Source organism: Somniosus microcephalus, chromosome 26 (genome assembly GCF_052327205.1).
Source record: "Somniosus microcephalus isolate GS21.2 chromosome 26, FLI_Smic_1.0, whole genome shotgun sequence".
NCBI lineage: Eukaryota > Metazoa > Chordata > Chondrichthyes > Squaliformes > Somniosidae > Somniosus > Somniosus microcephalus.
The window spans coordinates 27,856,919-27,879,893 of NC_141012.1; the positions used below are offsets into that span (position 1 = coordinate 27,856,919).

Below are 22,975 nucleotides of genomic sequence, written 5' to 3' on the forward strand. Positions count from 1 at the left end.
GGTTTACTGCTTTTTCTGGCCAATTTATATGTCCTCTCCTTGGATCTTATGCTATCCCTAATTTCCCTTGTTAGCCACAGTTGAGTCACCTTTTTTGTTTTATTTTTATGCCAAACTGGGATGAACAAATTCTGTAGTTCATCCATGCGGTCTTTGAATGTTTGCCATTGCCTACGCACTATCAACCCTTTGAGTGACATTCCCCAATCAATCCTACCCAACTTGCGCCTCAGACCATCGTAGTTTCCTTTATTTAAATTCAGGACCCTAGTCTCTGAGTCAACTACTTCATTCTCCATCTTAATGAAGAATTCTATCATATTATGATCGCTCCGACCCAAGGGGCCTCGTACAACAAGATTGCTAATTAATCCTTTCTCATTACATAATACCCAGTCTAAGATGGCCTGATCTCTGGTTGGTTCCTCGACATATTGGTCCAGGAAACTATCCCGTAAACACTCCAGGAATTCCTCCTCCACAGTATTGTTACTAATTGTTCCAAGACACTCTATGTCCCCATTTAGGTCCAGGGCATGGTGAACTAAAGAGTGGATTATTTGAGGAGGGCAGCAGGGAGCTGCTGCTGTTGCATCCCATTAGGGAGATATGTGCATGAGCATTTAGAGATGGTCGCTTAAGCACCAATTGAAGACCAACCAGTTAGAATGGACAAATAAGTCAGTCTAACATACCCAGGTAGTTATGCCTAGGTTGTGTACAGATAGCCCCTGGGATGAGGATGAATAGTTACTAAACATCTCAAGTGAAATTGCAGCCACCTTATTGCAGCCACAGAAACTCCTCTTCTTCCAAATCTAGTAGTGGAATAGAAAGAGACAATATAGATAAAATGCAGGCCAGTACTTTACCACGAGAAGGATGGTTCCAACTGCTTGTTTTTCTTCCGTGACCTTGTGTGCACCTGGGTGACCCTGGAGAGGGATCACACAATGTCCATGGTACGTTTGAGATGTTCTGTGACCGGTGGGCACCGCAGAACCTCAACGGTATGATTTATTTTTATTTTCATTTTGTATACATGCCAGTTTGGGTAGACCATTTATGTTAGTGGTATCCTCCTCCTGGATGGGAGGCTTGTAGTGATGTTTTTGTCCTGGTGGCATTGGGTTATCCCAGCACCACTTCACTGGTCCAGTTCAAAATAGTCCCTGTCAAAGTATCCACAATCCAATGGAAAAGCTAAGAAAGTTGTTAAAATTTTAAAAATTTTGAAGGAACAAAAAAGCGCATAAACTGATCCATCAGCAGAATAAACAGAAAACAGCAATTGATTTGCATTTCACCAATGACTCAAGGTCATATACTATCAGAGCAGGTGCTCAACCATTGAGAAATAGCAGAAAAGATCTCATCAAACATCGGAAAAATAGTCAGTCAGTCGACAACATGGAGTTTTTACGCTAACAGCTGCTGAATATGAAGTTGAAAACTATGGCTAGTTCTTATTCTTTTATCATTTGATGCTGGATTGCTAAGAATCCTAAAACAATGTAAGAAGTCAACATTTTAATGGATTGCAGTAGGACCAGTGCATGAGCTTTGGGATTGTTTGAAAGCCTGTGGAAGTGTGTCTGTGTCTCTGCTCCCAATAGAATAACACTTTCACGCTCTGTCACAGCTGGTCTAAATATACAGCTACCTGTCTCCGTGTGACAAATGGAAAGCACGGTTTGTGTTTCCTTTTCCGTTGTGCAATTCCTTTTGATGGAAGCTTGTCATGTGACAAGAAATTGGAACCCCTTTTGCCCTGAAGTAATGTTTACTTGGGCCAGGTTTGCAGTAATTTAGAACTTGAATGAAACTATTTATGGAACTATGTTCTGGGGATCCAGTGGGCAGGATTTTCTTTGGGCCGTGGAGTCGGGATTGGAGGCATGTGGGGGGGTTAAAATCCCGAAATCAGGGGTCCCGACCCCATCCAGCACCCAACCCGCCTCCATGCCAGTTTCAAAGGAGGCGGGTACCTGCCCCGCACTGGGACCCGTCTACCCGAGGCGGGAAGGGATTAGTGCCAATTAACTGCCTGTTAACAGGTAGTTAACAGGCAGTTTTTAGCCTAATCCCTATTTTTAAGGTTGAAGTGTGGGATTCCCGACGGCTCCAAACCACGTCAAGCTAGAAGAGGTGGGCCGTCGGGTTGAAGGACTTGGAGGGTTCGAGATGTCGGTGTTCAGGTGAGCGATGTGTGCATGAGTGCAAAGGTAAGTGTGTTTGGTGTGTCTAAAGTGTTTAAAGAAGTTTAAATTACCTGTACTTACCTTTTCAGCCTTCCTTCCTTTAGGTCTCGGGAGTCCCTCATCTCACCGGCACAGAAAGCAGAATGGCTGCGAACTGTCAAAAGTGACAGCCTTCAGCTTTCTGTGCAGGAGAAATTTCTAACTGAGTCTGTGGCGAAGGACTCAGGTTAGAAGTAAGACTGTCAGTGTTTGACAGCTTCAAACAGCTGTGAAACGCTGATATTTCATCTGTCAAAACCTCTTGACAGATGAAATTTCCATCTGTGACGTCACCTGTTGCCGGGTGGCCCTTAATTGGCCTGCTAAGCCCACTGGGCGGGCTCAACAAGGTCAATCAAGTTAAAATCGCGTGGATTGGCCACATCTCGATGGAGGCGGGACTACAACCCCGAAAGTTGTAGTCCCACCTCCTACCCGACTCCGGAATGAAAATCCAGCCCAGTGAGTCCAGTGCAGTATTCTGCTTATTAATGTCATGTAGAATAAACTGAGTTGGTTAGACACTGGTACCTATAATGATGAGGACTCTGGGGGTGGCCGAGTGGGATTGTCCACTTGTAACGTTTGGCTGAAGTTGCTTACAAATACCTTAGCTTTATCACTTGCTGGGCTCTGCTATAGTTAAGGATTGGTAGTTTGTGGCGCCTCCTCCTCCTGTTAGTTGTCTGATTGTCCTACCCCTTTCTATCTGGTTGTGGTAGAGCTGCAGGGCTTTTCTCTGATTCATTGGTTGTGGGACCAACTAGCTCTCTCTGTCTGTAACCTACTACTTTTGGTGTTTAGCCTTCAGGTAGACATACATTGTAGCTTCACTAGGTTGGTGCCACTACTCACTCGGGGCACTCGAGCATGGAATCAGCCCTTATACCCTTTAGTTCACTCAGTATTGCCTTATTATTTATAATAAATACTGTTTTAACTTGACATGGTTAGTTTCATTAATTTTTGGTCAATTTTTCTCACATAAGTTCATTTGTTTGCGATGTCATTACTGTAGACTTATGGAGAAATAATCACCAGTCGATTATTAGCTATATCCAGCAAGTATTATATGGATAACCAACCTTCCTCTGTATGTTGGTGACAAGAGATCTGCATCTTCAGTTACAACACTGTCTGCAGTTAGAACTGTTGGGTTTCAGAGCTGTTGAGGAGCAAAGTGCATTCGAGGGCTGCTTATTGCCCCCCCAAGAACCTGGGTTCAACTTCAGACCAGGGTGAGGGAGGGGTGGTGAAGGCTGCCTCGTTCCTGCCGATGGCTGTTGAAGGAAATATCAGAATAAGATTTGGCTGCTTCGATACTGTTCAGTGAACACAAATCCATGACTAAATCCTGTGGCCAAGATTAACACTGCTCAGAGCTGAGCCTGTGTTCTTGTCGAACATGGAGAATAAATCGAAAAAGGAGTGTGGGATACCGAATAGTCATGTTGGTGCAATCTGGGGTGCACTTACGTGTTTGGGGTGGAGACACTTGTACAGTGTTACATTGTAGGAACTTTGTGCTAGGTTTCTGCACTGCTGTATTTGACCTCAGCGGGCCTAATATTGCCACTGTGGTTAGTTTCATAACGTGATAGTCCAGGAAATGAAATTGACACCCACAGTGTGACTGCTACATTCATTCAGAACAAATTTGTATCAGCTTCTATGGCCTGGGACTCCTAAACTTCTAACATTAATGTGTATTTTCTCGTTTTGTTTTTGTAGGTCGTGCCAGTCTGTATGACAAGGCTTCTTTGCGAATTGACCAGCTCCGCTCAGAGGACCAGGGATGGTATGAATGCAAAGTGCTTATGTTGGACCAGCAATACGACACATTTCACAATGGCAGCTGGGTGTACGTCACAGTAAATGGTGAGTAATGCTATCTAGTACGCGTCGGAATACGCTACAAATGACTTAAGTCATGCTCGAGAACTCCATTATAGCCCCATATCAGATGAATTATTTTAAGCCGTACCTAACAGTGATGAATTCAACAATCAGTAAAAGTCAGATTTGATGTCGTTATAGTGTACCTTCATTTACAGTTGATGCATTTAACCTTTGATGCAATGAAAACTGCAGTTGGATTGGGTGACAGTAATCAATAATTGTCATTAAACAGTAAGTTTAAAAAAAAATTATCTTGGTCTGTGTATCAAGGCAACTGCAGTGCACACAGGAGAAAGGTAATGTCGGCAATTAATACAGATTTTCTGGCTCAGAATTTTAAAGTTATCGGCTGTCGAGAAACCAGCAGTAATAACATGGCAAGTCCTCTTGTGTGAATGAAATCACAGATGAAGTCTATGAAGCACCAGTAAACCCAGAACTCCTCCAATTCCAATATCTGTCACACTCTTACTTCATAAAATCTACCTCATGAACTCAGTGCTTTCCATAGTCATGTGCCCGATATCAGGAATTCAGCAGAATGGGGATCAGATCTGTGTTCCACCACATGCGGTGTTGCATGTTGGTGTTCCATTGTATTGCTTGATGCTCAACAGCATTTTTAGCCAGTCTGGTTTTTTTGGCCCAGCTTGAAAACAACAGCAGAACATTTTTAAAAAGACGCTGTCCAGGACTAATCTGCTTGGCTGTGTTTCCAAGCAGACTATAGTTTAACCCATGGCACCGTCTTTCGAATGAGAGTGAACGTACTATACTAGCTGAGGACGAACCTGAATTCTGATGATGCTGAATATATTTTGAGATGCTTGTACCTTGGATCAAATCGGTATTTTTGCTTTCCAAGCCCAGTATTGCAAAATCACATTTTAATGTAGTGAATAACAGCTCTGATGTTACCCCTCTCTTGGCATTAGTATTAATTCTGGGTATTAGGGAAGATAAAATGTTTGGCTACTGGCAATTCACAAAAACACTCATTTATGCTGAGACAGGACATCAGAGAAAAATAGATATTAAAAGAATCGAGATTAATAGACAATGCTGTGGGTGCGTGGTGCGCCTATTCTGTTTTTAAAGCTCTTCCAAATGTGTTGAAGACACTAATAAGGACTGTAGTGTTACCATGAACAGATGTGTGCTTCCCCTTGCCCTTATGCCAATGGGAAGTTTCTGTTGTCTCCACTCGAGGGTGGCACTGCCATAGGTAGGTGACGAACTGGAGAAAGGTCCCTTGAAGCAGTCACCAGCACAATGTAACCTCTTCCCTGTCTTTAATATCTATTTTCTCTAATGTTCTTTCTCAGTATAAATGAGTACTCTTGTGCACTGCCAACAGGCAGACATTTTAACCTCTTCCCCGAGTCCTTGTGGTATCTCATAGTCACTGGTGTTGGAAGAAAGGGGAAAATTGTGAGGTTGTCTGGCCCTCATTTTTTGCACTCACTACAACTGCCAATTATGCCAGTGCGTTGAAGGAGTAAAGGTCATCCATCTCTGTTTTACACAGTAAAGCAATGCAAGATTGCTCTATGTTTCTGAGGCTTAAAATGCATTGTGATGGCAGATTATTACTAAATGAATTAATCTGACAATTCCTGAGCAGGAAGCTGAGCTATTGCTGCCTTTAAGCTAGCCTTTAGGAATTCCATGCAAATATCCCCAACCTTTCCCCTCCCCTTCCCTTCCCCTCAGTAAATGACCACCATTTTGTTCAATTTATCCCCTCCCCCTCCCCCCACCATAACAATTTCAAAATGACAGAATAAAACCACCTCACTATTCTTTCTATAAATATAATGCGTTATCACAATGTAATAACTGGAAGCACTTCAAAGCAATGAATTGTTATTGGAGTGCAACAACTATTATATGGACAAACGTCGGACATTTTATATAAATGTCTGCTATCCTCTCCATTCGCTGCAGGTATCTGCTGCTGTGCAGGTAAGCTCTGGCTGATAGCCAGTGTTCTTGGTGTAAGCATTTGTCAAGTTGTTTCACAGTTTACTGTTTTGACTACACTGTAGAATTGACTGAACGATACCAGAATCTATCTTCCTCATTGAGATTCAGAGTACTCCAAACAGCAAGAACATTTCCATTGTTTCAGATGAACCTATCAGAGAGAAATATTGGTTGGTGTTGAAAATGCTAATCAGGTTTTAAAATCGCTTTCTAGAAGCAGCAACTAGTGATGCTTCATGTAAAATTTAAATGGGAATTTTCGAGCTGCACGTCACTTGCAGTGAGCCTTCCTTCATTATACCATTTAGGAGCTTGACCTGAGGAGGGCTCGTTTTTAATGGCATTTCCCTTCACTGAGCAGCCTTCCAGATCAATGAGCAGAAAGCCTTTTCTTGTAAGTAGCAATTTCACCAGCTGAGTTCAGGAGGGGGAAAAAAATCACCATGTCACAAGAAGCAATTCTGTACGGCGCTTGCTCGACATCACCCTGTGTGATATTGTAGCGGAGAGCGCTATACATTGTACTTGTGGTACACTGCGCTTTCATAAAGCACAGCTATAGAATCTATGGAATGAAAGTCTGGTCATGAAACTGCCCCAAAAGATGTGGCCATTGAGCAGATGAGATGTGGGGAATGAATGCAGCTCCTTCCCATGTGAAAGCTCAGCACATTGATACACTCTTCTGCAGGGTAGAAAGCTTCACTCTGATGATGAAAGGGTGCATTGTTTTGCTTGTCGCCCAATTGTAAGGTTATCTACCTGCTCGCTAATATTTCTGACTGGGCGAGTAGATATACTCTGTCATCCGGGCTCCACAAGGAACGTTTAGACCTCTCCTGCCCTGGGTAACCAGCCCCACCCCCCTCCACCCGCTCCCTTCCTTCCCACTGGACCCTCCCGAAACCTTCTCGCCACAATGTACCCGAATGCCCATGACTGTCCCTTTGGTGCTGACCGGCAGCCTCCTACCTCCCGGACCCCTCAATCCCGGCCAGCTGGGCAGGCAGCTGATCCGCGAGCGGCATGCAAGTGAGGCCTCGGAGTTAAAATTGCCTGGTCTTCACAAGGCCCCGCCCCTCCCCCCACACCTGTCTGAATCCCATTCCAGGTTAAAACCAAGGCGTTGGTGTCGGTCGGCTATTCGACTACACGAGGCATAACAGCTCAGCCCCATTATGTCTTCACTTAACATATGCATACTTTCCATCAGAGGTCACTAGACAGCGATCAGGAATGAGAATCCTGCCTGAGTTCCTCTATCTTGTAGGCCCAATTATAGCACTCTCCCCACCAACTGAGACCCACGACCTCAGCACAGACCATGGACTGAACCTGAGAGTTTCCTGGTCAATATGGATCAATAATTCTGTCCGTCTCTTGCACTACCATGGGTATATAGTGATGTACCTGCTCATGATACTGTGCATATGTTGTAACATCCTCTGTCAGAAGATTAAACATGCAGACATCCACCCTGCACCTGCTGGGCATTTAGCACCTATCAGTTCTGCCAAACCTTGAGTGCTCCTGACCTGTGCGTCACCCTGTGCTCTCATTATCATTAGCGAATAATGAATTTTTTGTCACTGATCTATTAAATAACTCCCACTTTTAATTTCAAGCCCAATACACGTCATTCTTCAACATATTAAGACAAGGTGGTACGCTTGCCATACTTGTTTTGTTTTTCAATTCATGAAACCTTTTGTGGATCTCTTCCCAGCTCTAACATGTGAGATGTAGCAATGGTCTAAGTGCTTTGCAGGTTTATGGGCTTCCCACATTTGCTAGCACTCTGTTAGTCAGGATTATGTGTCTCAGTCTATGAAACAGACTCTCTCAATTTTTCAATCTGTAAAAGTTTTGCACAGTCCACAGCTGGATTAATTAAATATTTGCCATTTGAGAAGAGGGGAGGGGGGGTGGAGAAGTGAAGAGAGTGGGGGGAGGAGGAGAGGAGGGGGAGGAGACAGGAGGGCAGAGAGGAGGGGGAGAAGGAGTGGAAGGACAGGAGAGGAAGAAGGGGAGAGGAGAGCAGGGGAGGAGTTCAGGGGGTTTGACAAATTTGGGTACTGATGTACATTTCTGGTCTCATCGGAGGTTGAGGGAGAATACCTGCGTCGGAAAGGACTTACCCCGGAGTAACACACACAGCAGGACACCACCACCGAGAATCAGCAGAGGGGTCAAGTCAAGTGCCACACACTGGGCAGAAAGGAATCTGCAAAAGCAGCCAACAATCGAAGCCCAGGACATCGCTTGCATGTGCAGATTGAGAGCTAATACCGTTTTGGAAGCTTGGTTTATCTACATTGCAATATTTGACAAGTTTGTTCCACTCAACTTGCGTTTATCCTGGGGACCAGGTATGATCTTGAGCTAGGGAATGCTTTTGGATTCATTATGGTTGAGTGCGGAGATGTCACGTAACATTAGGCTGGCACCCTATTATTTTCAATGTGTCACGTAACGTTTACAGTGGTCCCTACTGATGCAGTACCAGTACAATCTGGAGACTACTCATTGCTTTTAATATGTAAAAGATTGGAAACCTTTCAATAAACATATTAGGGCTGATTCTCTGGGTACTCCTGGTACGGGTGCTCTGATCGTGCAATTGGAAGATCTTAGGGCCTGTGATTCCCTACCAATGCTCGTCAGGAGTGCCTGATAGGAAATGGAGTTAACCATCTCAATTAGATCACCAACTAAACCTTCTTTACTTAAGAGAATACAAGCCTAGCCTATGCAACCTGTATCCATAGTTTAACACGCTTAGCCCCGGTATCATTCTCACGCACACAGCATATTACAGAGAGCATGCTTGAGTGGTTTTAAGGATGTACTAACACAAGGTATGTATAGGATTGCTCAGTAGCTTGAGCAGCCAGCTAGGATTCCTCCACAGAGGTTGAGGAAAACTTGAATTGAAGAATATATCAAGTAAATATCGAGTCCTTTGCTTATGGGTCATATAATTGACTTCTCAACCCAACAGCAGGTCGACTAGTCAACAGCAACATATAACTATTGGTGAAATCTCCAACAGAAATATAGATATAGACTGTTCAGCTGCCAACACAGGCTGGTTTACTATATTACACATTGCTTCCTGCAACATCTGAAGCGCCACAATCCTATTAATGTAAGCCACAGTATATAATCCCCAGACTTGTACGATTTTCCCATTTTCCATCGATGGCATTGCAGTGGAATCCAATTAGTATAAGCTTTACTGTGTAATCTTACCCACAGTCTCATGTGTCTGCCTCAAGGGTGTGGCTAACAGTGCGACGTCAGACAGGATAATTCAGTTTGAAGGTCAGCAAAGCAAACCGTTTCACGTTTAAAACAGAGAGGTTTGCAGGATTTGTATTTGTGAAGTGATTATAAGTATTGATAGGTGTTATCCTCACGTACATCAGCTAAGTATGAACAATTACCACATTTACCACAGCATGAAATGAAATGCACGGTACCAAAGGTTCTTCACAGTGAAGGCAAAGCAATGGTACAGTTCACAAAGCATCTGCTTCACAGTATTAGATGTATCTACATTGAGGCTCATTAAAAACAGTACAGTAAATAGAAAGTGTGCTTGTTAATCTGGTGACAGAAACAAACTCCATGCCGTCTGCTCATGGCTGCTTGTCGCAATGTGTCTACAAAACAACATGATGGGCCAAATGTTACTGTAGCAGGGCATCTAACAGTGTCTGCCGTCAATTAGACTTGCCCTTGCACATTTAGGTTTTAAACATTTTGCTTTGCCAAGTTGCTGAAAGTGCGAGCCGTTAACGGCGCAGCAAGGGAAACCGGGCATCTGGGACCTGAGTGAACAAGGCAAGCAACTGTGTATCTCCTTAACCAATCAAATTGAAGGATTGTGCAATTAACAGCGCAGAAGGAAGTGTAAATTAGAGTCGGTGAATTCAATGTCAAATCGGGTATAGAAAGAGAAATAAAGAGTGGGAAAGAAAGATTGGATTAAAAGAGAGAAAAAAGGAAAAGTTTAAAATAATTAATTTGACATTTTAAAAATCTCCAACAACAATTAAAACCTGAAGGAATGAGACTCTTCACTTGTAATGGTTAAATTTCAATGCCAGAGGTTGATTGGCAGTAATTAGCATTGATCATGTCCTTAAAAGGGCATTAGACGTGAAATGACAAGACTTAACTTTCTGTGGCGAGTTTACCGCGCAAATACAGCAACTCTTGCTGTTCAATGCATTTCAGTGGTGAAGCAGACAGCGAGATGCTGTTTTCACAAAGGTAATGGCGGAGCAGTGCAACTCGGAGAGCAACTTTTGCGTACTTGAGTTTAATCGTGCATCTTCCCCGCACCTGAATTTGCTGCACCATTTACGCATAACTAACGGCAATATCCGTTAGCCTCGCCATTATTTTAACAGAAAAATCTCGGCCATTGAGCCATTACTGCACTGCAGTAAATTAAGTTGTGTAGGTAGATTACATTCATATTAGCAGTTCTATTTAATTGTCAACAATTCCCTGCTTATATCAAATCAATCAAATCAAATCAATCAAATCAACTTTTATTGTCATTGTTAGTGCACAAGTGCAGTACAACGAAATATAGGCTTGCGGCTCCCGAGAGTGTACATTTGGATTAAGACATTTAAACATTCAACATACATTTGGCTTGTAGTATATTAACATAAATATGACCATAATAAAGTGCATTGGCAGATGTGCAGGCTTTAGAGTTTATTTGTGGAGTTCAGTAGGATGACAGCCCTGGGAAAGAAGCTGTTCCTAAATCTGGTCGTACGGGTGCGAATGCATCTGTAGCGTCTCCCAGATGGTAGGAGGGCGAACAGACTGTGGCTGGGGTGGGTAGGGTCTTTGATGATCGACCGTGACCTCCGTAGACGGCGTTTCTGGTATATGTGCTCCATGGTCGGTAGCCGGGTGCCGGTAATGCGTTGGGCAGTTTTGACTACCCGCTGCAGGGCTTTCCGGTCATAGTAGCTACAGCTGCCATACCATACTGTGATACAGTTTGTCAGGATGCTCTCTATAGTGCAGCGGTAAAAGTTAGAGAGGATCAGGGGTGACAGATTACATCCCTTCAGCCTCCTTAAGAAATATAGGCGCTGCTGGGCCTTCTTCACCAGAGAGGAGGTATTGAGGGACCAGGAGAGGTCTTCCGTGATGTGGACTCCGAGGAACTTAAAGCTGTCCACCCTTTCCACCACAGCCCCATTGATGTGGATGGGGGTGTGACTTCCGCCTTTGGACTTCCTGAAGTCCACAATGATTTCTTTTGTTTTCTTGGTGTTAAGGGCCAGGTTGTTATCAGCGCACCACTTCACGAGATGCTGGACCTCCTCCCTGTAGGCTGACTCATCGTTGTTGGTGATCTGGCCTACTACCGTGGTGTCATCCGCAAACTTGATGATGGTGTTGGAACCATTAACAGCCACACAGTCGTGGGTGAAGAGGGAGTAGAGGAGGGGGCTCAGCACACATCCTTGTGGGGCCCCTGTGTTCAGGGTTGGGGGGGGGAGGTGTGGTTACCTAATTTGACAGACTGGGGTCTGTTTGTTAGGAAGTCCAGGGCCCAGTTGCAGAGGGAAGTGTTCAGGCCAAGAGTTTGGAGTTTGGTGGCCAGCTTGTTGGGGACGATAGTGTTGAATGCTGAGCTGTAGTCTATAAACAGCATTCTGATGTAGGTCTCCTTACCATCTAGGTGATTCAGTGCCGAGTGTAGAGCAGTTGTGATTGCATCCTCCGTTGATCTGTTTGCACGATAGGCAAACTGGTGTTGGTCAAGGGAGGCAGGAACACTGGCTTTGATGTGGGCTAAGACCAGTCTCTCGAAACACTTCATTATGATGGGTGTGAGTGCGACAGGTCGATAGTCGTTCAGGCACGTCACAGCCGTTTGTTTTGGCACAGGAATAATGGTAGCGGTCTTGAAGCATGTAGGGACTACTGCCTGGGCCAATGACAGATTGAAGATGGCGGTGAAGACATCAGCCAGCTGATCAGCACATTCCTTGAGTACCCGTCCAGGGATGCTATCCGGTCCAGCAGCCTTTCGTGTGTTCACTCCGCGTAGAACACCCCTTACTTTCCCTGCTTATATTGTATCAGAGAGTGTCACGACTCATTTTGTTACAGGTTCCGAAACTGACTACCTCTTCTTTCCCCACCTCCCCCTTGCTGCCTGTACTCAATAGTTATACGACATGAAGACAAGAGTGAGTAAAGGCTTCAGTGAGTGAGGAAATACATGGCAATATGTCCTTGCTGTGTCATTTGGTGCCTATGCTTGAGGGTGCGGGGAGACCACAATGCTGTGATGTGATGTGCTATTCAAGCAATCAGAAATTGGATGCACGATCATATATTAATAACCTTTTATGCTAAGACATTGTGTCTTAGTGTTATTGCTTAATTAAGTCTCATTGAGCTATCTGTCTTGTATTATCTGTTGTGTCAACAGTCTGTCTTAAAATTATTTGATGTGATTTATCCCCATCCTCATTAGCATTATACTTCACAGCAGTGGTTTACGATTACTGTGATGAATTCTGATGGTTGTAACTGGCTGGGAGTTGGGTCAGTTCAATTCATTTGTGAAATAAGGCTGATTATCCCTCTGTCTTGTGCTGCGTGTGCCTTACTTATGCTGTCTGGGCATGCTCGCTGCCTCCCAGCAAAATGCACTTATTTACATGACATGTTCATTGGTTTCCAGTGTTCATAAATGGGCTTCCAAACCTGCACGCGTTGATTTGTTCATCCCTTTGCAATGTATCTGTCTGTGTCAGGCAATCTACGTGATGTGTACATTGCCTTCTAGTATTTTAAGCTATTGCATTCCTGCACCCTTATTTAGGAGATGTTTTCATTGCTTCCCAGTTTGTAACTGTTCCTGTACATGGGATTAATCAATAAATGCACAGATGACAATAAAAGGAAAATATTATGGTGTAATAACATCAAAACATTCCTAATAAACTGCTCCCTCATGACCATTGCTCTTTTTGGTCCATATCCCTCATAGTATGTCATTCTACCTGCTTCCTGTCTCAGAGTGCTTCTTGTACTGCCCTATCCTTGGTGGCACAAGAGGACTCTTCATGCTCCCTGCACCTCTTGGTGTATTGTGCTTCCTGCTCCTTATGGCATGGGATTCTCCCTGCTCCTCATCCTTTGTGACGCAGCTCTCTTCCCTGCTCCTTGTCCCTTGTGACGCAGCTCTCTCCCTGCTCCTTGTCCCTTGTGACGCAGCTCTCTCCCTGCTCCTCATCCCTTGTGACGCAGCTCTCTCCCTGCTCCTTGTCCCTTGTGACGCAGCTCTCTCCCTGCTCCTTGTCCCTTGTGACACAGCTCTCTCGCTGCTCCTCATCCCTTGTGACGCAGCTCTCTCCCTGCTCCTTGTCCCTTGTGACGCAGCTCTCTCCCTGCTCCTCGTCCCTTGTGACGCAGCTCTCTCCCTGCTCCTCATCCCTTGTGACGCAGCTCTCTCCCTGCTCCTCGTCCCTTGTGACGCAGCTCTCTCCCTGCTCCTTGTCCCTTGTGACGCAGCTCTCTCCCTGCTCCTCATCCCTTGTGACGCAGCTCTCTCCCTGCTCCTCGTCCCTTGTGACGCAGCTCTCTCCCTGCTCCTCATCCCTTGTGACGCAGCTCTCTCCCTGCTCCTCATCCCTTGTGACACAGCTCTCTCGCTGCTCCTCATCCCTTGTGACGCAGCTCTCTCCCTGCTCCTTGTCCCTTGTGACGCAGCTCTCTCCCTGCTCCTCATCCCTTGTGACACAGCTCTCTCCCTGCTCCTCATCCCTTGTGACGCAGCTCTCTCCCTGCTCCTCGTCCCTTGTGACGCAGCTCTCTCCCTGCTCCTTGTCCCTTGTGACGCAGCTCTCTCCCTGCTCCTCATCCCTTGTGACGCAGCTCTCTCCCTGCTCCTCGTCCCTTGTGACGCAGCTCTCTCCCTGCTCCTCATCCCTTGTGACGCAGCTCTCTCCCTGCTCCTCATCCCTTGTGACACAGCTCTCTCGCTGCTCCTCATCCCTTGTGACGCAGCTCTCTCCCTGCTCCTTGTCCCTTGTGACGCAGCTCTCTCCCTGCTCCTCATCCCTTGTGACACAGCTCTCTCCCTGCTCCTCATCCCTTGTGACGCAGCTCTCTCCCTGCTCCTCGTCCCTTGTGACGCAGCTCTCTCCCTGCTCCTCATCCCTTGTGACGCAGCTCTCTCCCTGCTCCTCGTCCCTTGTGACGCAGCTCTCTCCCTGCTCCTCATCCCTTGTGATGCAGCTCTCTCCCTGCTCTTCGTCCCTTGTGACGCAGCTCTCTCCCTGCTCCTTGTCCCTTGTGACGCAGCTCTCTCCCTGCTCCTCGTCCCTTGTGACGCAGCTCTCTCCCTGCTCCTTATCCCTTGTGACACAGCTCTCTCCCTGCTCCTCATCCCTTGTGACACGGCTCTCTCCCTGCTCCTCGTCCCTTGTGACGCAGCTCTCTCCCTGCTCCTCATCCCTTGTGACGCAGCTCTCTCCCTGCTCCTCGTCCCTTGTGACGCAGCTCTCTCCCTGCTCCTCATCCCTTGTGACGCAGTTCTCTCCCTGCTCTTCGTCCCTTGTGACGCAGCTCTCTCCCTGCTCCTTGTCCCTTGTGACGCAGCTCTCTCCCTGCTCCTTGTCCCTTGTGACGCAGCTCTCTCCCTGCTCTTCGTCCCTTGTGACGCAGCTCTCTCCCTGCTCCTTGTCCCTTGTGACGCAGCTCTCTCCCTGCTCCTCATCCCTTGTGACGCAGCTCTCTCCCTGCTCCTTGTCCCTTGTGACGCAGCTCTCTCCCTGCTCCTCATCCCTTGTGACGCAGCTCTCCCCCTGCTCCTTGTCCCTTGTGACGCAGCTCTCTCCCTGCTCCTTGTCCCTTATGACGCAGCTCTCTCCCTGCTCCTCATCCCTTGTGACGCAGCTCTCTCCCTGCTCCTTGTCCCTTGTGATGCAGCTCTCTCCCTGCTCCTTGTCCCTTGTGACACGTTGCTCTCCCCACTCTTTTTTCTTCACAAAAAACTGCTGAACTCATTTCTCCAGCTGCTAACTGACCAAAATGTGCTGCGACTGATCCTATTGTAGTACTTAGGGGATGGAGTGGGCCTTTGGCGTAGCGGTAGCATCCCCGCCGCTGGGCCAGAAGGCGTAGGGTTTCGAACCCAGCTCCAGACAGTCCCGGCAAGTGGAGTCGGAGCTCCGGCTCTAAATTCTGGGTTGACATCCAGCGGGATACTTGCGTCCGTGGGTGTGGGTGGCCCCCCCCCTCGTATGGGCTGTGGGAGCCCGTAAAACCCTCCCGCCATAGGACTAACCATCCTAATGGCTGATACGAAGATGGTTACGGTCACGGAAGGAGCGTTAATCGCAGCCAGAAATCCTTCCACCACTTCATACAGTTCCCCAAAGGGAACAGTATGAAGACACGTACGACGACGACTTAGGGGATCAACTGAATAAAAAGGTTAACATTAGAATTAGGAGACAATTCTACACAACATTTCTACTAATCTTCATTGTTCCGATGCACTCATTATTATGCAAGGGGCCCACTGAGATAGACTTTCACTGGGAGCTGGAGTCGAGTTGTCTCACTACACTGCTGTAGATCGGAGCATCTACAGGAAACTTTTTTTTATCCGGCACGGACGGGACCGACATGGTGCCAGTTCATCAAAAATTCCGGATAACCTAAAGCTATAGTAAAAGATACGGAGCTGAGAGTTCCGTATAAAGCAACAAACCCTGTTGCTTAGCAACAACTTCAGAACAATGGCCACTAGTTGCAAGTGTCTCTGTAGCTTAGCAACAGCTGCAGCCACACCCTTGCACAGCAACAAATGGAGGAAGGCAAGTAATAAAAGTTACCTGAACCTACTCCTGAATTTTGCTGGTTAACCAAGATTTCCGATTATTTAGGTGCCGGTAAATCGAAAGTTTCCTTTATACCTCAGCCAACTCTGTTGTCCACAGTTAATTGAAAATCACAATTGCAAATTTCACTAGCCCCAAATCTTCTCTAATGTCAGGAGAATATCTGTAAAGGCCAAGAATGCAATGGGTGAAATGCTAGAGGCAGTGTTTTACATTAGCTCTGGGTGGTATTGTCCCTCTGGTATCAGCACAGATGCTCCATGTTGCAACGCTGCAATATAAAAACAGCAGAACAATGCACAGAAATTGAGATGGGCTGCTGTGGATTTGTATCAAGACCATATCTACCAACCTAGAACAGTTGCAAAAACTAACACAAAAAAAATGAAAAAAACATGGGACAACTCATAAACATCCCTGAATATAGGTACAAAAGCAAAATACTGCAGATGCTGGAAATCTGAAATAAAAACAGAAAATGCTGGAAATACTCAGCAGGTCAGGCAGCATCTGTGGAGAGAGAAACAGAGTTAACGTTTCAGGTCGATGACCCTTCGTCAGAACTGGAAAAGTTAGAGATGTAACAGGTTTTTAAGCAAGTGTAGGGGCAGGGAAAGGGGGGAGGGGAAGAAAAACAAAAGGGAAGGTCTGTGATAGGATGGAAGGCAGGAGAGATTAAGAGACAAAAGGGATGATGGTGCGAGGCAAAATCAGATGGTAATGGGGCAAGTTAAGAAACAAAAGGTGGCTCTAGATGAAGTGTAAATGGCACTGGCAGAATGATCGACAGCTGCCTCTACACTTGCTTAAAAACCTGTTACATCTCCAACTTTTTCCAGTTCTGAGGAAAGGTCATCGACCTGAAACGTTGATTCTGTTTCACTCTCTAAAGATGCTGCCTGACCAGCTGAGTATTTCCGGCATTTTATGTTTTCCTGAACATAGGTCTATGGGTAAATGCAGTGCTTTAGGGTGATTGAATAAATTAAATTCTATTTTTTTGCATGGGATTCTTGGACTTCTACCGTTATTTTAGGGATTATAATTTCTAATTTGTCTCACTTTTTGAGACCCTTGAGAACTGACACTCTGAGACAGTCCCTTTCCCCGGAACCTGACACATCATTGGTAATGACATTGAATACGATGGATGGCAGTGGACAGTCTTGCCTCGCTCCCCTTTCAAGAGAGATCAGTTCAGTGAGTCTCTCATCTACCCTTAGAAAGAAAGAACTTGCATTTCAAGCAACTTTCCCTCCCAATACATTTCACACGCAATTAATTCGTTATGAAGTGTTGTCATTGTTGATATGTAAGCAAATGCGGCAGCCAGTATGTGCACAGCAAGGTCCCTCAAACAAGAAATTAAATGACTGCTCAGTTACTTTGTTTTGGCGATGGCGGTTAAGGAATAATTGTTGATCTTGCACTGATATTGGAGCTGGAGTTCACATGCCTGATAAAATCCAAGATTGGGCCATATAAATCTCAAAGCTTTCAACTTCTTCATGAGAACTGCATGAGGCTCAAGGTCGAAAGCCTTACAAAAATTGATGAAAGCTATTTAAGTAAGGCTTTCCTCTGAGCCTTACAATGCTCCACAATCTTGTATAGAGTCACAGCCTTCCCTTCACATTCCTCATGAGAGCCTGATTCTTTCTGTAGGCACCCAAATTATCAGATGTCATGAAAATCTGAAGAATCATCTTAAGAATTCAGTGAGATTTTATTTTATTCGTTCCTGGGATATGGGCGTCACTGGCAAGGCCAGCATTTATTGCCCTTCCGTAATTGCCCTTGAGAAGGTGGTGGTGAGCCGCCTTCTTGAACTGCTGCAGTCCCTGTGGTGAAAGTACTCCCATAGTGCTATTAGGGAGGGAGTTCCAGGATTTTGACTCAGCGATGATGAAGGAACAGCGATATATTTCCAAGTCAGGATGGTGTGTAACTTGGAGGGGAACTTGCAGGTGATGATGTTCCCATGAACCTGCTAAGAACATAAGAAATAGGTGCAGGAGTAGGCCATTCGGCCCTTCGAGCCTGTTCCGCATTCAATGAGATCATGGCTGATCTTCTGCCTCAACTCCATTCACCGGCCCTATCGCCATATCCCTTGATGCCCTTACTAGTCAGAAATCTATCGACTTCTGTTTTGAATATACCCACTGACTGAGCCTCCTCAGCCCTCTGGGGTAGAGAATTCCAAAGATTCACCACCCTCTGTGTGAAGAAATCAGAGGGACCTTGGTGTGCATGTACATAGATCCCTGAAGGCAGCAGAACAGGTGGATAAGGTGGTTAAAAAGGCATATGGGATACTTGCCTTCATTAGCCAAGGCATAGAATATAAGAGCAGGGAGGTTATGATGGAGCTGTACGGAACGCTGGTTAGGCCACAGCTGGAATACTGTATGCAGTTCTGGTCGCCACACTATAGGAAGGATGTGATTGCTTTGGAGAGGGTGCAGAGGAGATTCACCAGGATGTTACCTGGGCTGGAGCGCTTCAGCTATGAAGAAAGACTGGACAGGCTGGGGTTGTTTTCCTTGGAGCAGAGAAGGCTGACGGGGGACCTGATTGAGGTGTACAAAATTATGAGGGGCATAGATAGGGTAGATAGAAAGGAACTTTTTCCCTTAGTAGAGGGGTCAATAACAAGGGGGCATAGATTCAAGATAAGGGGCAGGAGGTTTACAGGGGACTTGAGGAAGAACTTTTTCACCCAGAGGGTGGTTGGAATCGGGAACTCACTGCCTGAAAGGGTGGTAGAGGCAGGAACCCTCACAACATTCAAGAAGCATTTGGATGAGCACTTGAAATGCCAAGGCTACGGACCAAATGCTAGAAAATGGGATTAGAATAGACAGGGCTTGATGGCCAGCGTGGACGCGATGGGCCGAAGGGCCTCTTTCTGTGCTGTATGACTCTATGACTCATCTCAGTCCTGAGGCTGTGGCCCCTGGTTCTAGACTCCCCAGCCAAGGGAAACATTCTCCCAGCATCCACCCTATCAAGCCCTGTAATGATTTTGTATGCTTCAAAGAGATCCCCTCTCATTCTTCTGAATTCAAGAGAATACAGGCCTAGTTTACTCAATCTCTTCTCATACGACAGTCCCATCATCCCAGGAATCAATCTCGTGAACCTTCGTTGCACTCCCTCTATGGCAAGTATATCCTTCCTTAGGTAAGGAGACCAAAATTGTACACAGTACTCCAGGTGTGGTCTCACCAAGACCCTATATAATTGGAGTAAGACTTCTTTACTCCTGTACTCAAATCCTCTTGTAATGAAGGCCAGCATACCATTTGCCTTCCTAATGGCTTGCTGCACCTGCACATTCACTTTCAGTGACTCATGTACAAGGACACCCAGGTTCCTTTGAGCATCTGCATTCCCCAATCTTTCACCATTTAGGAAATACTCTGCCTTTTTGTTTTTTCTACCAAAGTGGATAACTTCACATTTATCCACATTATATTCCATCTGCCATGTTCTCGCCCACTCACTGAGCCTGTCGAGATCCCCTTGAAGCCTCTTCACATCCTCTTCACAACTGACACTGCCACCTAGCTTTGTATCATCAGCAAATTTGGAAATGTTACATTTAGTCCCCTCATCCAAATCATTGATATAGATTGTGAATAGCTGGGGCCCAAGCACTGATTCTTGTGGTACCCCACTAGTCACAGCCTGCCATCCTGAAAAAGACCTGTTTATCCCTACTCTTTGTTTTCTGTCTGTTAACCAATTCTCAATCCATGCTAGTATATTACCCCCAATTCCATGTGCCATAATTTTGTTCACCAACCTCTTGTGTGGGACCTTATCGAAGGCCTTCTGAAAATCCAAATATACCACATCTACCGGTTCCCCTTTGTCTACTCCGCTAGTTACATCCTCAAAGAACTCCAATAGGTTTGTCAAACAGGATTTCCTGTTCATAAATCCATGTTGGCTCTGCCCAATCTTACTATTAGTTTCTAAGTGCCCAGTTATTGCATCCTTTATAATAGATTCTAGCATTTTCCCATCTACTGATGTGAGGCTAACAGGTCTGATTCCCGTTTTCTCTCTCCCTCCTTTCTTAAATAGCGGGGTTACATTTGCTGTCCTCCAATCTGCAGGAACCGTTTCAGAATCTATAGAATTTAGGGATGATGAGAACCAATGCATCCACTATTCCAATGGCCACCTCTTTCAAAACCCTAGGATGTAGGTCATCCAGTCCTTGGGATTTATCGACTTTGAGTCCCATTAATTTTGCTAGTACTGTTTTTTTACTAATAATAATTTCTTTAAGTTCCTCATTCTCGCCACTCCCTTGATTTTCTCATATTTCTGAGAGGTTTTTTGTGTTTTCCTCCATGAAGACAGAAACAAAGGGGTTGATTTTCAGTGTGCCGTGAGGCGGGCTTTTAGGCGTGCGGGGGGCTAAAATCCCGAATTCGGGGGTCCCAACACCATCCCGCCCAAAACCCGCCTCCATGTAAGTTTCAAAGGAGGCAGGTACCCGCCCCGCACTGGGACCCGCCGACCCGAGGCGGGAAGGGATTAGTGCCAATTAACTGCCTGTTAACAGGTAGTTAACAGGCAGTTTTTAGCCTAATCCCTATTTTGAAGGTTGTCGTGTTGGATTCCCGATGGCTCTAAACCACGCCAGATTAGAGGAGTCAGGCCGTCGGGTTGAAGGACTTGGAGGGGTTGAGATATCAGTGTTCAGGTGAGTGATGGGTGCATGAGTGCAAAGGTAAGTGTGTTTGGTGTGTCTAAAGTGTGTAAAGAAGTTTAAATTACCTGTACTTACCTTTACAGCCTTCCTTCCTCTAGGCTTCGGGAGTCCATCATTCAGCCGGCACAGAAAGCAGAACGGCTGCGATCTGTCAAAAGTGACAGCCTGCAGCTTTCAGTGCCGGCGAGATTTCTAACTGAGTCTGCGTAGAAGGACTCAGGTTAGAAGTAAGACTGTCAGGCCTAGAAATTGGGTTGGGGCGCCAAAGTGGCACAAAAGTCGCCTGAGCACAGGATTTAGCGCAGCGTTTGAGGCTTCAGCGATCGTCAGATATTCAATTTCATTGCCCCTCGAGGGACACGGGGCGAGACTCGAGGCGCTCCGCATCCCTCTTAGGGCGCTGAAACTGAATATCGCAGTGCAACGTGCCGCAGCGCCACACGCTGCGGCACAGCACGCTGCAGGACTGCAGGCCTTCCTCCCACTGTTAAGGGGGAGGTGCCTGCAACAGCGCGCTCCCCGCTCACGAGTGCCGGCAAACGAGCCCGGCACCAAGGAGAAGTGCCGGGCTCTCGGGAAACAGCCGGCAATTCTGCGGGGAGGGGGGTTAGGAGGCCGGGGACGGAGGTGCTGGCAGGCGGCTGCCGAAAAAGGCGGCCGCCCCGCACCTCCACCTTAACTTGCGCCGCTGCCGGCACAGTAAGGCCCCGTGAACCGGGCGCGGGTAGCGAACGGCGCAACTGCTTCGTTCGCTACCAAATATTGCGAACTGGGCGCGAATGGGGCGCTGCGCACACCGATGATGTCATCGGTGGCGGCACAGTGCAAAAGGCTAACGCCACCATTATCGCCCCAACTCAATATCGCGGGAGGCGCAGCCAGTGGCGCTACAGCCACTGCCTGCCTCTTTAGGCGCTAACAAGTGGCGCTACTCACCCAATTTCTCCCCCTCAGTGTTTGACAGCTTTAAGCAGCTGTGAAACACTGATATTTCATCTGTCAACACGTCTTGACAGATGAAATTTCAGTCTGTGACGTCACCTGTTGCCAGGTGTCCTTAATTGGCCTGCTGAGCCTGCCCAGCGGGCTCAGCAAGGTCAATCAAGTGAAAATCGCGTGGATTGGCCGCATCTCGATGGAGGTGGGACTACAACCCCGAAAGTTGTAGTCCCGCCTCCTTCCCGACTTCTGAATGAAAATCGATCCCAAAGTATTTATTTAATTTCTCTGCCATTTCCTCATTCCCCATTATAAATTCTCCTTGTCCTTGCCGTTGTCCTTCTAGGTGGTACAGGTTACGGGTTTGGGAGGTGCTGTTGAAGAAGCCTTGGCAAGTTGCTGCAGTGCATCTTGTAGATGGTACACACTGCAGCCACGGTGCGCCAGTGGTGGAGGGAGTGAAGGTTTAAGGTGGTGGATGGGGTGCCAGTCAGGCGGGCTGCTTTGTCCTGGATAGTGTTGAACTTCTTGTGTGTTGTTGGAGCTGCACTCATCCAGGCAAGTGGAGAGTATTCCATCACACTCCTGACTTGTGCCTTGTAAATGGTGGAAAGGCTTTGGAGAGTCAGGAGGTGAGACACTTGCCGCAGAATACCCAGCCTCTGACCTGCTCTTGTAGCCAAAGTATTTATATGGCTGGTTCAGTTAAGTTTCTGGTCAATGGTGACCCCCCAGGACGTTGATTGTGGGAGATTCGGCAATGGTAATGCCATTGAATGTCACGGGGCGGTGGTTAGACTCTCTCTTGGAGAGTCATTGCCTGGCATTTGCATGGCGCGAATGTTACCTGCCACTTATCAGCCCAAGCCAGAATGTCATCCAGGTCTTGCTGCATGTGGTAGTTTTCAGACTCAACAACAACAGCAACTTGTATTTATATAGCGCCTTTAACATAGTAAAACGTCCCAAGGCATTTCACAGGAGTATTATCAAATAAAATTTGACACCAAGTCACATAAGAAGATATTAGGACAGATGACCAAAAGCTTGGTCAGAGGTATGTTTTAAGGAGCATCTTAAAGGAGAGAGAGGTGGAGAGGTTTAGGGAGGGAATTCTAGAGTTCAGGGCCTAAGCAGCTGAAGGCACGGCCACCGATGATGGAATGATTAAAATCGGGGATGCGCAAGAGGCCAGAATTGGAGGAGCGCAACTACCTCGGAGGGTTGTAGTGCTGGAAGAGGTTACAGAGATAGGGAGGGGCGAGGCAATGGAGCGA

The 22,975-nt window shown here is 46.5% G+C and overlaps 1 protein-coding gene across 1 annotated transcript in view; it reads left to right on the top strand.

The window, feature by feature from the left end:
* Nucleotides 1-22,975, top strand: part of igsf9bb (immunoglobulin superfamily, member 9Bb) — an 831,812-nt gene that overhangs the window by 357,764 nt on the left and 451,073 nt on the right. The window contains exon 3 of the mRNA XM_085967995.1: nt 3,972-4,118. Within this exon, the coding sequence (XP_085824121.1) occupies nt 3,972-4,118 (147 nt within the window). The remainder of the gene's footprint in view (nt 1-3,971; nt 4,119-22,975) is intronic.